We start from the raw sequence: 16327 nt of genomic DNA, 5'->3' as shown, positions 1-16327 counted from the left end.
GAATCCTTTCACCACCCCTGCACCTCTGGCCCGTACCCCAGTTCTGTATGCATAAATAAATACACCTGTAAAATAAAATAAAGTGAGGTCAGTGAGCCCACCTGGAGCTGGGAGGTTTAAAGGCATTAGTTAATCCATGAATTTGCTGAACCACAATAAGCTCCAAGCAGTGTTGCTACTATGTTAAAAATCACTACCTACTTAGCATTAACCTTATTCATATTCTGGGGTGAGGAAACAAATATTTATTGAGCACCTACTGCATACTAGCCTTTATCATAGCCATCTGGAGAGAGTGTTCTAAGGTAAGCATGAGGTCTTGGGTTTGGTAAAGGAGGAACGTAAGATTGCTTGTCCAAGGTCCTACTGGGGGTGGGAGGCGACCATATCTCATGCGAATTTTAAGGCAGGGAGAAGACCCAACTCTCTGGAGGGCCTCCGAGCACTGTTACCCTTCAGCCCCCATGCTAACCCTGGTGGAGGGTGTTTCTGTCTCCTCTGTGCCCATGTCAGGCCTGAGCCTCAGGCTGGTGGGTTATCTGAATGCCTGCTGCTTTGAAGCGCCAGAGTGGATTCGAAGTCAGTTGTCTCCCGAATTCTGCGTAAGCAGCAAGTGAAGCCTCACACTGACTCCCTCTGAGCCAGGGAAACAAGCCAGTGTGGACAAACCCATGAGCAGACCAGCCTTGCTATTATAGGGGCCCCCACCTGCTGCGCTCTGGGCTCCTGGAGCAGGGAGACATACTCACAGAGACAAGGACACTCGACACCCAGAGGGGTCATTGTTACCCAGAAATCTTTATTACAAAAATATTTTGCAAGCCAAAAAGTTTAAGTTGCAACTATATACAAAAGGGGGCCTGTTTCCTTCCCAGCAGTCTTAAAATAAACTCCCGAAACCACGCTCTTCCACACTGTTGATGCGACCTCTTCCTTTTCCTGGGCTTCAATACACAAGGTATGGGAATCTCCAGGCTGCCAGCCTGGAGCTAAAGCTGCAAGACTTCCTTGACCTCAATCCCTATTCCCCTTCCAAAATTTGAAATGAAGTAAAATTAAAATGGCACCAAGAAAACATTCTTTCATAATTCTAGGTGTGTGCATGTACCCAAGCATGTGTGCTCTCTCTGGGCAGAGAAGAGGGAGATTCAAGTTTACATGCCAACCCCTCAGAATTTGGAAACAGCCTGAGCCAGGTGGCTGGGCCACTGTGCTCCCAGATGCTACCAAGAAACTGGCTCGTACAGCCAGAGCGCCCCACATGGCCTGTTGGCTCAGCGGCTGCCTGGATGCCATCATGTCAATCACAGATCACTGTCCCCTACAAGGGCCGGGTCTGTACTGAGCTCCTGAAGTTCACCCATAGGACCTGCTGACCGGCAGGGAAGACTCAGCCCCTGCTCTGACCGCCTGAGCCACAAACCCCTTGGACGTTAAGCCGGCAGACTGTGAAGACGAGCGGGCCGTGAAGACAAGCATCTCAACGCTGAGATTACATGCACAGACCGATAAACAGGACTGGCAACGTCTGCCTGCCCTGGGCCCAGGCAGCCTGCACACTGAGCTGCAAGCGTGGGGTGTCAGGGTAACGGGTCAGTGCCTCTGTCCAGTCTCCTGAGCTGGGGCACAGGAGGCAGGTCAGCCCTGGCCTCACTGCCGGCCTGTCTTGGACTTATTCCAGCTTGATCTAATTGGGTTTGAGAGCAGAGGGGGAAGATGCACTCTGCAGGACTAACTCAGAGAACTGGGATGGGGCCAACGTCAGGCACAGCCCCAACGTGCTCCGAGTGTGGGGGGACATCTTCTGCTCCCCTCCTTCCGAGTGTACAGACTGGGGCATCAGGTCTCGACAAGACTGTGTGGGGAAGGCAGCCTCGAGTAGCTGGGCGGGACTGCAGTTAGCACAGGGCTGGGCAGGCAGCCGCAGTCCCTACGCGGCCGGCTCGGCCCAGCCGGTCCTGCAGAGAAGGCCGCACTCCAGGTCAGCCCGACAGAGCCTTCCCCCCGTGCTCGGGCTGGGGGCTGCGAGGAGCTCAGTTTCTGCTGCGAGAAAACCCCTCCGCGGCCACCAGCTCTTCAACCTTAGACAGCACAAGACCCAACCATGGGTTTCAACACATGACAAAGAGCCGAGATAACGTTGCTGTTGTTTTAAGAAAAAAACAAAACAAAACACCACAGATCAAATTTTCTAACACCTCAGTTTCAAGATTGCACGTTTCACATTTCTCGATAATTTACAGGCGTCCACAGCGGGATGTTGCTGAGTTAGTGCTAGCTGGAGGAAGCAAGCTCGGGTCTAGAGAGGAGGTGGGGCCACACGGAGTGTCACAGCTGGGGTGGCGCGTCCTCAAGGAGCTCGGAGGGCCACGAGGATGACGCGGGTCCGTGGTGGTGGCGATGGTGGTGGTGGTGGGGGCTCCCCAAGGGGCCTCTCCTCCCCAGGGGCGTGCGGCTCCTCAGTGCAGGGGTGGGGAAGCCAAGACTGTTGGCAGGAACCACCCCCAGTCTCGGGATGCAGGCCCCAGAGTTTGCCAGCTTCTCCGAGGAGAGGGTAGTTCGTTCTCAAGGGAAAACCGTTCCCCAAAGCCCCATTTGGGTGGTGGTGGGCGTGGTGGGAGGAGATGGGTTTTCTCTCTCCTCACCTGGAAGATCAGACTGCAGAGCATCAAGGAGGCAGGCAAGGGTCTCGGAGACCAGGACCAAGACCCGCGATGGATGGAGAGAGGCATGAGAGTTCTTGGACCCCCAGTGGCGACTAGCCACGTCCCAGGTTCCCTGGCTGGCTCGGCGAAATCAGCCTCCCTGTCTAGCAACACCGGGGGTGCGGCTGCCCTGGAAGTGGTGGGAAGCCGAGGGCTGGGGAGACAAGAGCACCCTCACCCTTGGGCTCCAGGGCCTGTGCCACCCCGACCTCCAGGAGCTGGGCTGGCTGTCCTCATCACCGTCCCCGTGCGGGACAGGAAGGCTCACGGGAACAGACCCCAGAGCTGACGCCGGTGTGCTTCACTTCCGCGGGACCTGAACGCTGGCATACTCCGAGTAGGACGGCTCAGGCTTGGGGGCTGGCTGCTTGGGGCCCCGGTTGAGATGGACCATGTCCAGGTCGGCGTAGGTGAGCGTGTCCTCGGCGACAGGCGGCGGGCCGGTCTGGATGCTGGCGTACTCCGTGTGGTTGTTGGGGTCGGCAGCCAGCGGCGCAGACTTCTTCCCCTTGGGCAGGTTCAGGTCTGCATAGGTGATGTCGTTGTTGATGTCGTTGGTTTCCTGGATCTGAAGGAGACGGGGTGTCATTCTGCAGTTCGGATCTCCCTAAAGCCGGGGAGGGGGGCCGCCTCACAGTCCTGGGTCAGCGGCCCCGTCTGGCCTGCCCCCTGCCCTCGGCCCAGGCTGCCCCTCCTCCTCGCAGTGAAACCCCAATGCACCGTGTAAACCCCAGTGCCAGGGTGGCTTCCGCCTGAGGCCTGCTGGGCGGGGGCGGGGCTCCTACTCTGAGTCCTCAGCCGTCTTTCCCACGAGAGTGCCCGGCCGCTGAGGGCCGTGTCTGCTTTGGGACCTGAGTAAATGTCGATCTTCCAGAGGGGGGACGTTTGTCCATTTACTAGCACACTCAATATTCATACAGCATTTGTTATGATGCAGAAACATGGCTGCCACAGGAACTCAACTGATATTGAATACGTGAATGAATGAATGAATGAATGAATGAATGAATGAATGAATGAGTGGATGGATGGATGGGGTTGGATGAAGGCAATGCTTTCAGCCTCACAGGGTGAACGAGGGGCTTGGGAGATGGAGATGCTGGGCTGTGGGATGAAGAGGCACCAGCTGGCCAGATGTGGGGGGTCCCTGCAGGCCAGAGGCCAGAGTTCAAATCCTCCTTCTGTCCTCCTTCGCTGAGGACTATGGGCATTCACATAGCCTCTCTGATAACAGTACCCCTCGCGAGGGCTGCTGTGAGGACCAGAGAGTGCCAGGTAAAACTTTTAGAAGGGGTCCTCCCTGGTGGCACAGTGGGTTAAAGCCACTTCCACATGAGTGTGATCCCCGCCTGCCCCCGGAGGTGACCACATGGCGTGGCAGACCTCTCCTGACCCGCCCGCTGCTCCCCTCAGCAGTGTACTTCGTCGATCTGCCTGTTCTGTTCCCCACTCTGTCTCTGGCGAAGCCTCTCGCCACCCAGCCTCTGGCCTGTACCCCAGTTCTGTATGCACAAATAAATCTTTAAAAAAAAAAAAAAGCTCTTAGAAGGGAGCCTGGCACGTGGTGACTGGCCAGTACATGGTCGTAACTACTGCCCCCCTGGCCATGGGAAACGCGCCCGGTGTTCACCCTAGCCTACAAAGGCCACCTTAAAATGGAATGACAAAGTCGGCAGCCTCTATGCCCGGCATGGGTGCCATGGACAGGGAGGGCAGCCCCCTAACAACCCCCCTGTGGTGGGGCAACACACCAGTGAGATCACAAGTACACCGGCAGTGGGTGCCACACACCCATGGCCCTGCTTGGGAAGAACTAAGTACCCAAAGTAGAAATGAAAACACTCAGATCCAGGGGGGCACTGGTCAAAGTGACACAGCTGGAAAAGGACCAAAGTGAGGGGACGGTGAAGCTGTGTCTGTCCCCACGTCCCTCTGTCCTGAGCCCAGGGGAGGCACCCACTTATCTGCGAGATCCACACAAACAGCATCAAATCCCCTCCGCACGGGGCCGGGCCTGGCCTGGGAACCCAAGGCAGGTGGCAAGCTCCACAGAGGTGGGTGGTGGCCCCCTGCTCTCCGCCTGGGCCAGGTAGGTCAGCAAGTCTTGGCTGACTCTAATTTATTTTATAGGTTTTGTGATCCATTTTTCTCCCTTGAAGGTTCTAGAAAGCAACTCCGAGGGAGAGCACCTGTGGGAGACACCCCCCCCCCACTCATGATCGGAAATTGTTTTGTTTCGTAATTACTACTGAGCTGGGACCCAGGGCCTGGGGGCCAAGCGGGTCAGGACAGCAGGTCACCGCCTATAGACAGCAGCCTTTCCCTAGCCGCGAGCTTGCAACAGAAGACAGAAAATGACAAGCGCCCGGGAGATGTCAAGGACAGCTGGTGCCCGCCCGTGCAGGGTTCAGGGCCCGCTGTCTCCTTACAAGATGCCTCCAAGGTCTGCCCGTGTCAGTGGATGAGGAGCAGGGCTGGCTTTCTCGGAAGCAAGCCGACCCTGCTCCCTGCGAGATCCCCCAGCAAGCTGAGGAGACAGTGCCAACTTGAGGGAGGGTGCGCTGGCATGAAGTAATTAATGACAGCGGTCTGTCCGTCAGCAAAGACAGGAGAGGTTCTGGCAGGCCAAGCTGCTCTGAGGGATAGGGACGGTCTGAAGGAGGAGCCGGGAACAAGTGTTCCCATGGAGGGGAGGGGCTGGCCTGGCCTGGCCAGGGAGCTGAGGCCCGAGACAGGCTCCTCACGCAGGCGGGCAGCAGGCTGACCCAGAGGCATCATGGACACAGAACACGAGCGACTGGGCCCCACCCCTGGAGCTGGGCGGTGCTCGGCACCCAGTCAGGAGGCCAGGACAGACTGGGACACCCTGGAGGTAGGAGGGAACATGGAGCACCAGGGAAAGGAAGGCGCCTCCAGCCCCCAGTCCCCACCCCCACCCAGAGGCAGTCCTAATTTAGAACAGGATCTACATCTCCTCTCCAGGCAAGGAAGTCACACCGCTGAGTTTCCCGGGAAGGGCATCACACTGAGGACTGTACCTGGGTTATTTCTCTGGCATTCTTCTCAGGCTCATGCAACCTAAAAAGGAAAGAGACAAAGATAAAAATATCCTCACGATCTCCAGTGCTCAAGCAAATCGGTAAGAATAACATTCAGGGCCCACTGTCCACAGGCGGAGGCCACCCCTGCTCACGGAACGTCTGGACCGTGCGCCCCGTCCCGCTGAGGAGGAATTTTAAGCGACCCACTATTACTTTCTTGACCACACTACCGGCAAGGATCTTTAAAAATGGTAACACACACGGCCGGGAGACGGTGCTTTGGCGACGCTGCTGGTGGAACCCTTGACGGATGCAGCTGGGCAAGATCGAGAGCCTGGAAGGTGGCCTCATCCTTGGACTCATAATTGCCCATTTTTTAAAAAAATTCAAAATAGAGAAAAAGCACTCGTCACAGGGCGGGGTGGGAAGGGCAGTTTCCCTCCTTTGGCTGGGTAAGGCAATTAGGTGGCCTTGCAGGTAAAGGTGTGAAGGTTTATGGTGAGGGTTAATTTTTAAGTCACAAATGATTACATTAAAATGATAATGAAAAGCAGGAACGATCACTCTGTGGAATGCTCTCAGTTATGAAACCTGTGCTGTCGCCATGAAAGGGAGCCGTCCGACGCTCCACGCAGAGGTCTTCGGGGGGCATCGCCCCGCTCTCTGGTTTCCCACATTCTTAAATGTTCCATATCATGCACATCCAGGTGTTATTTAAGAAAGAACAGAGACGGGCCAAGAGTCTTGGTTAATCAAAGAAGCTATTCATGCACTTGATTCTGTAATTGGAGGCCGCGGCTTGGCTCACAGTGGGTCACGGTCAAGGTGGTGAGCAAGCCAGAGAGGCCGGTTCTGCGGGACTTGTGTAAATTTTCAAGCCGGCAACTCGGAGGATGTTAGCCTGGATAATGTCAGAGATGAGCAATGGGGCTTGGCAGCGGGGTTATTAATGGATTTGGCATGAGTACTTGGCTCAGAAAGCAGCTCTGGGGTGTGACAGGCCTCACGTGGCCACACAACAGCCCTCTGGGAGCAGGGCACCTTCTGGTATGTAAGATCACACAGACCCATGCGCACCCCACTGGGTCCCAGCCTTCCAGGGGGTCCCACTGCCCTGGCTCAAGTCCAAATGCTGGTTAGCCCCTGCCGACGCCCCCAGGCCCACCGCCCACTTAGCTACCCACCGAGCTCCCCGATGCTACATAGTTTATGTGCCAACAGCAGCCTCGCATCCCCCTGGGCTACTTTTCTCTCGGTTGACCTTCGTGGATCCTGAGCAGGACTTCGGTGTCACCTGCGACGGGGCTGTACTACCTGGGCTGCTCCCAGCGGCAGTTTCCAGCCTTCTTACATTTTCCCCACCCGGCCTGTGTCTGTGTCTGTCTGCCTGCCCTGCTTCCTCTCTACCTGGGACAGGTGCTCAAAAGTGAGGTGGGGATGAATGGCAGTCGGCTTTTGCGCACCTCGTCTCCCTTGCCTCTTCATCGATTGCACGCCTCTGCTCGCAGATCCTGCTTTTAACAGCCCTCTCTCAGGAAAACCTTCCCTGGACTCCAGACTCATTTCTCAGAAGCCTGGGTTCGCCTCTATCAGTGTATCTTGCCAACTGGAAACAACCACCCATTTCTCCCCGACTGCCCCTCCCCGGGTCTCTGCTGTCTTGGTGAATGGCACGCTACCGCAACTCCTGTGCTTGGCTCATCTTTCTTTTTTTCTAATGCAAGTTCAATCCACTGCAAGCCTTGTTGACTCTGCCTCCAAAGTGTCTATCAAACCAGCCACTTCATCATCGTCACCATCCTAGATGCCCGGCTCCTGAGGAGTTCCCCACTGGAGTGCCTGCTTCAGCTCCCGCCCCTCCGCACAACATTCCCCACCTACCAAATCTGTGAGACGGAAGTGAATGCACACAGGGAAGCCCATCTCCACAGCCTGACAGACAAGGCCCGGGTCACCTGCCCCCACTGAGCGCTCTACCCCCCCGCTCTCCCCCTCGCTCACTCGAGCTGCCCTGGCTTCCCCGTCCCACCCCCACATTCCATGAACATGTCCAACTGCTCCTGCCTGGAGCCTTGGCACCAGCTACTCCCTCGCCTGGGCTGCTTTTGCCCCAGATACTCCTGTGGCTGGAGCCAGTCCAACCTCAGCTACCTCCTAAATGTCACCTCCTTAGATAAACCTTTCCAGACCAGCAGCCCAGCTCCCTGCTTTGCTCCCTGCCTGGCTACATTTTATTTTGTCACAGCTATATCACCATAGGTAGATTGTTTGACCACTGGCCTCCCAAAGGGTCACGAGACCCGTATGGGCAGGACGAGCCCACCTCCTTCCCCAGAGCAATCCCATCACCCAGTCATGGGTGGGCACGGAGCTAGAAGGCCAAAGAAGCTGCAGAATGAATGAATGAGTGAGTGAGTGAGTGAGTGAGTGAGTGGATGTCTCTCCCTTCAGCTAGACTCCTGAAGGGAGTAATCCTGTAGCTGAAAACCTAGCATTGAGCTGTGCTCAATCCAGTGAATAAATGAAAGAATCAGGGAAGCCCTAAATATTCTAAGAATAAACGCAGCGAATATCTGACAAGTGAGCAAATGGCAGACTGAATGAACCCTAGTGCCCAATTAAGGGAGCAGAGACACATTCCTCTCCCGCCTGAGCAGGGAAGATTACAGACAGTTGTGCATGTTCGCACCTAACACGGAGAGCTGGAGAGAGCGGTCTGTCCAGTAGCTTTTTGAGCTCAAAGCGGCAGCGTCCCCCTGTGACACCCTCCCGGGGTGCTCTGTTGTTCCTGCCGTCCTTGGGGAAAGTGTCTGATCCCAGCCTCTGCCGCTGCCGCTGAAGGGAAACCACCATGACCACTCACTAGCTATTGCTCTGGTTTAGAGAGATGAAAGGGAGCAAGTGATCTCACGGCTCCCTTGGTAGGCTCACGTTGGAAAAATAAAAAACAGAAAATGCTGCCTTCTCTGGGGAAGGAGAAATAGGCAGTGAGAGGCATCTCAGGAGCTGAAGAGCGTCAGAGTTGGCGTCAGAGAAACGTGGGTGCAGTCACAGCCAGCACTCACTACCTAGGGGCCTCTGGGGGTCACGACGTCTGTCTCTAAGTCTCAGTTTCCTCAACCATCATAGGGACAACAAGAACTTTCCAGAACAGGGTTCTCAAGGTCTGACTCGAAAACCACAGCCTTAGCAGCACCTGAGAACCTGCTAAAAATACCAGTTCATCAGAAACCCTGGGGGTGGGGCCCCATAATCTGCGTTTTAATAAGCGCTCCAGGGGATTCTGTCTGCTACACATTCAAATTTGAGAACTGTTCCATTCAAATGGGACAGTAGTAAATCATAGGGTTTTTTACTATAATTAAAATCATCAATGGGCTAATATAGGTAAAAGCATAGATCAGATCCTGGAAAATAAGTGAACGATAAATGTTCGCCGCTGATATGTTGGCATTATTATTATTATTGACATTACCCTTTTCTTCCAGGAACTTATTGTCTAACTGGGGAGAGAAGACAAGTGAAGATAATGATAACAATAAAAGCAAAATGAGAGATCTTCCTGTATTTCGGGTGACGCCACTGTGAGGGAGAGTTTTAAGGATTTAGTGAAGCTCGGGGCTCGCTGGAGTGGTCTGGAATGGTGTTCATTCGTGCACTGGTTTACTTATTCACTCATCGAACCTACTGAGCACCTAGTCCCTTTCAGGTCAGCAGTTATCAGCAGTGAACATGAGGGAAATGGTCCCTGCCCTCATGAGGGATGGTCATAATATGCGGTCAAGTGTAGGGACACCTTGAACACATCGGATGTCCACTTGGGAACACCAGGAGAGGAGGAACTGACCTCGCTGGGCCCAGGAGAAGGAGCAGGAGGACAGGAGATAAAAGGAGGGGGCCACTCTAGCTTCAATGTCGCACAACTCCAGGGGTACTGTTTATCAAGTCAGCTGTGACTGCCACCCCCAGAGCTACGAGACTCTGGGTGGCATGCAAGCAGGGTTGGGGGGGCATGTCTCAGGAAGAGAGGTCCATGCAAAGGCCTAGGAATAGGTGGGGATACAGTGGGGGGAGGGGTGTAGCATGAGCCACAGATGTGAGGGATGGGGAGTGGCCAGCAGTGAAGCCATCCACGTCAGCGGGACTGGGCCACAAGGAGCATCTCGAGGGGGGGACCCGGGACTACGCTGAGGGCCCGGGAGCCACTGAAGGGTCTCCGGCAAAAGGCGGAAGCCGAGTCTTGCCGTTAGGAGAGAGCATACTTGGTCTGCAGACTGTAGTCAGTGCAGACACAGCAAGAGGCGCAAGGGAGAGCCTGGTCCTGCAGGAGAGCGGCCCTGTTGGGCAGGGGTGAGGAGGCGGGAAGTCACACCGGGCTCGGACCCGGAAGCCACCTGTGGAGGTCAAGGCAGAAAGCCAGGCTTTCTCCCAAGGGTGCTGGGGACTCTCGCTGCCAGGCAGAAAGCAACACACGCTCCTCAGGGCCTCTTGGAGGCACGGGGGGTTGTTCCGGCCTTGCCTTCTTGCCTTGCCCCGGGCCCCGGGGTCCCCGTTGCCCCCACCTTTGGGTTTTTCCTTGTTTTTCGGCCCGTTCGGGGGGCCTTGCCGGTTTTCCTTCCAAACCTTTTCACGTTCCAGCTCTTGCCAATGCCACCACTTGGGCCAGGCCACCTGGGGCACCAGCAGGCTCCCCTGGGCCTCTCTGTTCCACCCTCACCTACAGCCTGAGCCCCACACAGCGGGCAGATCATTTCCCTCCTCGGGTTCCTGAGAGTGAAACCCAGCCCTGTCACCTGCCATAGGCCCTGGGCCACTGGCCCCACTCCGGAGCCTAGTTCCGCTTTGCAATTCTAAAATCACGAAACAAAAAAATCGAAAGATGAGCAAAACCCGTTTGGTGGCAAAGCCTGACCTGAGCCAACAGACTATTTACAGCTTCTCTTTATCACCCCGAGTATGAATGTTCACATGTCTCCACGTGGGCACACTCACATGGTGGGTTAGGGGCCTGCCTTCCTAAGTCTGCAAGTCCAGACTAACAGCCGGCTGCGAAGGGCCTGGCTCCCCCTGGCCAGTCTCACCGTCCTGTGCCCCAGCCACTGGGGCTTTCTGAAACAGCCCACCCAGACCCTGCCGTGCCTGCTTCCTCACCCACAACACCCCCAGGCCTCTTCACCACTCCCTAGCTCAGGTGTCTGCTCACAGCCCTGCCCCAAAGAGGAGGTGCTGCCCCCCGAAAGCTGTGCTGCTGGTCTCCACACCCTCGTGTTTGATTTGCCACCTCCAGACATGATCACATTCGCCTCCACCCTCTCCACCTGCTTCTCTCGCTGGCATCTGACCCCATGAAGCCCGGGCTGGTGCTTGCTTGCTGCTATATCCCTGGGACCCAGAACACAGCTGGTGCATAGTAGGGACTCAGCAAGTCCCACGGAAGACAGGATCCCACAAACGGCCTGGGGTGCGCTGTGATCACCTGAGCCTCTGAGCAGACCAGGGGCTCGTGCATGGGCAGGCCCTTTCTCTCCTCACATGCCGAGGTATCCCGTGAGGGAAAGAGTAAAGCATACAACTTGGATCGGGGGAGGGGGTAAGGGTAGGGGCGTGCAGGCCACTGTGGGTTTCTGCCCGGTACACAGGGTATTTGCTGGGGGGTCTCCTGTCTGTGGACACAGCAGTGAATCAGCACCTCCATGCAGGAAGACAACAGTTAAAAGCAGCCTGGGGCAGGGAGCGTGCAAAGGAAGGAAGCAGAAATGCTGACTGGCATGCAAATGCCAAGGGTCAAGGGGTATGGATAAGGCTTTGCAGTTTGGGGTGCTGACAAACAACCAAATCACAATGGCAAAAGGAGACTCCAGAGAGGTGCTTACCTTGTAGAAGAAGTGGAGCCCTTGGCTGAAACAAAAGAAGCAAAAGTCCATTACTTAAGCTAGAAACACACCTTATGTGATTGTTTTGAGCAAAGGTTTGCCTTCCTGCACACTGCGAGGAACAGGTAAAATCAGATTCTCCAAACCAAGGAAGCCCCATGACCGCCCCTGCGGGTGGGCCGCTACCTTCCAGGGGGGAAGACGGCGAGCTACACCTTTCCACTCTCCCACTTCTGGGGTTGCCAAAGGTCGGCCCCAAGGGCAGCTTCAGATGGGGAGGGCCAGCTGCCTTCCCTCTGCCTGGGCCTCATCCGTTCATCACACACCTTACCTGAGATGCTACCCAAGCCGGGTCCCAGCAGGCCCTTCCCTGCTACAGAGCAGATTCTAGCAGGGCTTCACAACAGACAAAGGCTTGTGGACCCCACTTCTGCTACCGGCTCACTGGTTGTGGGACCCCAAGTGGCCATTTCCCCACCCTGAGCTAGGAGCTCAGCTCTCTGACTTGTGGGGGGCATAGGGACTGGACATTCATTGATTTTCATGTCACCACTTTCCCAAAAAGGATCTTGGGAAGCAACAAAGGGTCCATCTGGTTCAGAGATTTTAAGCCTGTGATATGGGGCATCCCACAGAGAAACTGCCAGGGTACAGCCGACACTTGACTCCCATTTTGCTGTCATGTTGTAATTAAAAAGCAACATGCATGCTCCAGAGTGCTCCTGCTGCATTTCAGGCTGGAGGCTGTGTGGCACGGTGCACGGCACTAAGCTGCCAGGGAGCGCCAGGTGCCCGCTGGGCCTGGACTCTCAGGAGAGCGGCGCCACTCAGAAGGCTGCCGCTCTGTATCAGATGCCTCCGCAGAGGCCCTAGGCTGTAAAGAGCCGGAACACGAGTTGTCTCAGAGTCCATCAACAGGGACACGATCACCTGCTGTGATTTCATGCCAAAGAGTCCGGGTGACTCCTTAGAGGTACACGGCTGGAGAGCGATAGAGTTCAAATCTATTCTGTTCAGGTAGAGGACGGGCAGACCCCCTCCAGGGACAGTGAGAGTGGAGGGGGTGTCATTAGGGTGGAGCATGCGTAGATTTGGTCCCAAACATGGTCCCTGGAGACTCACAGGTTTGAATCCTGACCCCACCACTTACCAGAGGTGGGACCCTGAGCTGAATGCCTTAGAGTCCTCACCTGGAGAACAGGGCTAGTTATTCTACCACAGGGCTCTGGGGGGAGGACAGTGCAGGGACTAGAAGAGCCGAGTGGGTGCTGGTTGTCACTGGAGGCCACCGCTCTGGTGCTGGTGGCTGTCTTCAGTGTCCGCAGCCCTCAAAGCACGGCTCACTGATTCCTAAGCCAAAGGCATGAGCTCAGGTGTGCTGGGGGTCGACGTGGTCCCAGGGGTGCGGCTCTACAGGAGCCTGGGTCACTAATGGCTGCTGCGAATGTGCCATCGGATGGGTTGGGGCCCTGCTTCCCCACTGCAGGAGGAGTCCTTGTGGAGGGGGGAGGGGGGAGTAGGGAAGTAGGGGAGGGGGGAGTCTCCAGTGACTTTAGGGAAACTGCTGGGAAGATCTCCCGGCAGGACCCCTTCCAGCTTCCAGAGGGCGGCTAGAGGCTCAGTATTCACAGCCGAGTCCAGCAGCCTGCCCAGGAGGGAGGGGAGCTGGAGGGACAGAAGTGAGCAGATGCAACAGGGATGATGACTGATGTCCACCCCAGCTCAGCCTGGAGGTCCGGACACACTGGGGCTCTTTGCAGCTGTGGCACATCGTGGACCACCAGCATTTTTAAGAAAATACAGTACAGACTATGACCAAACAAGACGATAGCAGAATTCCAATTTCATATGCAGGGGTGTGCACGCTGGGCTGAGACAGAGAGAGAATTTCCATCACCTGTCGTACAAAAAGTTTCGGACACGCTGGCTTAAGATCGTCTCTTCCAACAACAGGAAAGAAAGCATGTGTATTTCTGGGGTCTGGGAATGCGCCAGAGCAAATCATTTCACAAGAGCTACCTGGGTTCCGTCACTACTCTACAAGGGAAGCTTGTGCAGCCATTTCACAGATGAAAGTGAGGCTTGTGGAAGCCAAACTGTTTAAAGCATAACAGGGTCAGGAACCCGGATTGTCTGACTCCCACAGGAATAATCACACACACACAAGTACACACACAAACAGGGGGACAGGACCTTGGCTTTGAACTTGCACCCCCTCACAGAGGAGCCCAAGGTTGCACCCCTGGCTGCAGTGAGAACTTTCCAGGGAGACGCCTCATGTTTCTGGGCTCGCAAACAAAACGGACCACAGGAGCTAACATCTGTTGGGTCCTTGCTAGGCACTCTCCTGGCATTTCACATGCAGTCACCCATTTAATCCTCTCTACAGCATGGGGTAGGTGGGGCTGTTATCCCCCCCTTTGCTAGTCTTCTGCCCAGAGGCTGACAGTGTCACCTGGGTATGGTAGAGGAAGGCAGACACTTGCCAGGGGCTCTGGGAAACAGCCTCCTCCCTGAGTCCCTTTCTGCTCCCTGCTCCCCACCTCAGCAGTGACCCCCTGAGGATGTGAGGCCCGAGCAAGGCTGGTCACCCTGTAACCTCGACAGGAGGCTGCAGGAAGGACCCAGCCTGGGAGGCGCTGGAGCTACAGCACCACTGCCTCTGAACAACCAGTCACTGCAAGTCACAGGAATCATCAGGTAGGCTCAGGTAGGCCAAAGCACTCTAGGGGCCCCTCCCTCTGGGAAGGACAGCCCAGAAGCAAACTCTGGAGGAAGAGGAGGGAAGGGAAATGCACCCACCTTTTCTCTGCCGGACCCGGAGGAGGTAGAGGGCACTGATCAGCAGGACCACCAGCAAGATGCACACCAAGCCCACCGCAATAAAGACTCCGTTCAAGTTCGAAGAATTTTCTGGGGACCACAGGAAAGAGGCTTCAGGTTCACAAATTAAGAACAACGAAAATGAAACCCATAGTCCCTTCTCACCACCAGGCAGGCACCCTTCACAGAAAGAACATGTAAATGGGCCTGCTCAGACTTTCAAGCCATGGGGGCATGAGGGCACCCCATGTGGGTGACCTGTGGGCAGTGAAAAGCCATGCCGAGGTGCCAGCGCAATCCTGGCTGCAGGAGGCGGGCAGGCATCCCACTCCTGAAGAACACGAGCCTGGCCCTGCTCATCGGCAGCGAACCACGGAGCAGCCACCCCAGTGGCAAAGCCCATTCAAAACCCCAAACCACAATGGGGGTTTCACACAGCAGCTGGCAGGGGCGGGTGGTAAAAAGGGGATGGCAGATGTGCCACTGGCTATGGGGCTCAGAGGTCTCAGGGCACCCCCCCCCCATCTGAGCCTGGGATCTGGGACAGGAGCCCCTACTTCTGGACACCTGAAATGAAGACAGACACCGGGCAGCCCCAGGGCACAGGGAGGGGTCCCAGAGGAGGGCACAGGGCTCTAAGACACAGAAACCCGGTCTAAATGCGTGCCCTAGGGTGTGAATCCCTCCAACACTGCTAACTGCAGTGTAACTGATGCTAACAACAATATCTACTGTTTGGATAGCCCTGAGGGTTAACTCACCAGCCACGCAATCAACCAACTCATCACTCTTTCATACTTTCTAAAGGCATTTCTTGAGTGCCTATGAGGGCCAGGTCCAGAAACTAGGGTCCTCCCCAAAGAGCATGCTCCATGCAGCTGGGACTCACAGCCTTGGGGTGATGAAGCTCATCTCCAACAATGTCACGAGTAAGCAGAAATACTGACTAGTCCAAGGTCACCCCACAAGTCTGGACAGACCCAGAGCAGACATCCACATCCTGTTTCCCTGGCAGAGTCACCCTATAAACACCCAGTCTGGGTGACAGCAAAGAACAGCGTGGCAGGGCCCCCAAACTGCGTTAGAGCTCGCCTGCTCCCCTGAAGGATGCATGAAAGGAAGAAGCGACCTCTATTCTTACCCACGTATAGGGCGTGCTATGTCACGGGCAAAGCCATACTAATGATGGATAACCGGACACTCCTCAGTGACACTAAAACTCCAAGGAGGGGCTGCCATTTTGAAGAAGAGAGATCCATGGCGACAGGTTGGAAGGGGTCAGACCTGACCCCTTTCACTCCCCAGGAGACTGGCAGCTGATCATCACCTTCACAGGCATGCACTGGCTCTGTAAAAGCGCTTTGAGAAACCCGCGAAACAGAGCCCAGGTAACAGAATAGGATGCAGGTCACAGTGGTGAGAGCTGAGATAAGCACGTCACCTCAAGCCCCTGCCCCACCCCTATGGGGGGCACAGCCACTGCATGGGGAACCTGGCAGAGCTTAAAGAGGACAGCTGGGAGTGGGTGACAGGAATGACAGAGGCAGTCACCTTGAGATGCAGACAGCGCACAGCAGGACAACCTCCCCCTGCCAGCTTTATGTGCATTTATGTGGAAAGACCTATGAAAGCGTTTCCCAGTGCCCACCAGTGGTCACTCTTAAAATGTGGGAATTGGGGAGGGGGGCAGAGCTCACTAAGATTCTACTTTATTTAGGGAGTTCTCGATTATTCTCCAAACGTGGAGGTCTCACCCTGTTTGTCACCTGTGTCCTGCTTGCCCTGGTGAGCAGAGGCCTCCAGGGTGTGGGTTCTGGAGACCGCAGGCTGCCCGTCATGCTCCACCTGGCAGGTGAGCGCCACGTTCCCCCTGTGGGCAGAGGAG

At 55.8% G+C, this 16327-nt stretch overlaps 1 protein-coding gene across 2 annotated transcripts in view; it reads right to left on the bottom strand.

The window, feature by feature from the left end:
* Nucleotides 1–779: 779 nt before the first annotated feature.
* The window catches only part of LOC101632434 (tyrosine-protein phosphatase non-receptor type substrate 1), a 39684-nt gene continuing 24136 nt past the window's right edge, over nucleotides 780–16327 (bottom strand). For both annotated transcript variants that reach the window (XM_012728357.1, XM_004687336.2), the window contains 4 exons: nucleotides 14422–14532; nucleotides 11620–11644; nucleotides 5744–5783; nucleotides 780–3273 (listed from right to left, as the gene is read on the bottom strand). In XM_012728357.1, the coding sequence (XP_012583811.1) occupies nucleotides 3007–3273; nucleotides 5744–5783; nucleotides 11620–11644; nucleotides 14422–14532 (443 nt within the window). In that variant the 3' untranslated portion in view covers nucleotides 780–3006. The remainder of the gene's footprint in view (nucleotides 3274–5743; nucleotides 5784–11619; nucleotides 11645–14421; nucleotides 14533–16327) is intronic.

Source organism: Condylura cristata, unplaced genomic scaffold (genome assembly GCF_000260355.1).
Source record: "Condylura cristata isolate star-nosed mole 26May11 unplaced genomic scaffold, ConCri1.0 scaffold00022, whole genome shotgun sequence".
Lineage (NCBI taxonomy): Eukaryota > Metazoa > Chordata > Mammalia > Eulipotyphla > Talpidae > Condylura > Condylura cristata.
This window is presented reverse-complemented; position numbering and strand designations above follow the sequence as displayed.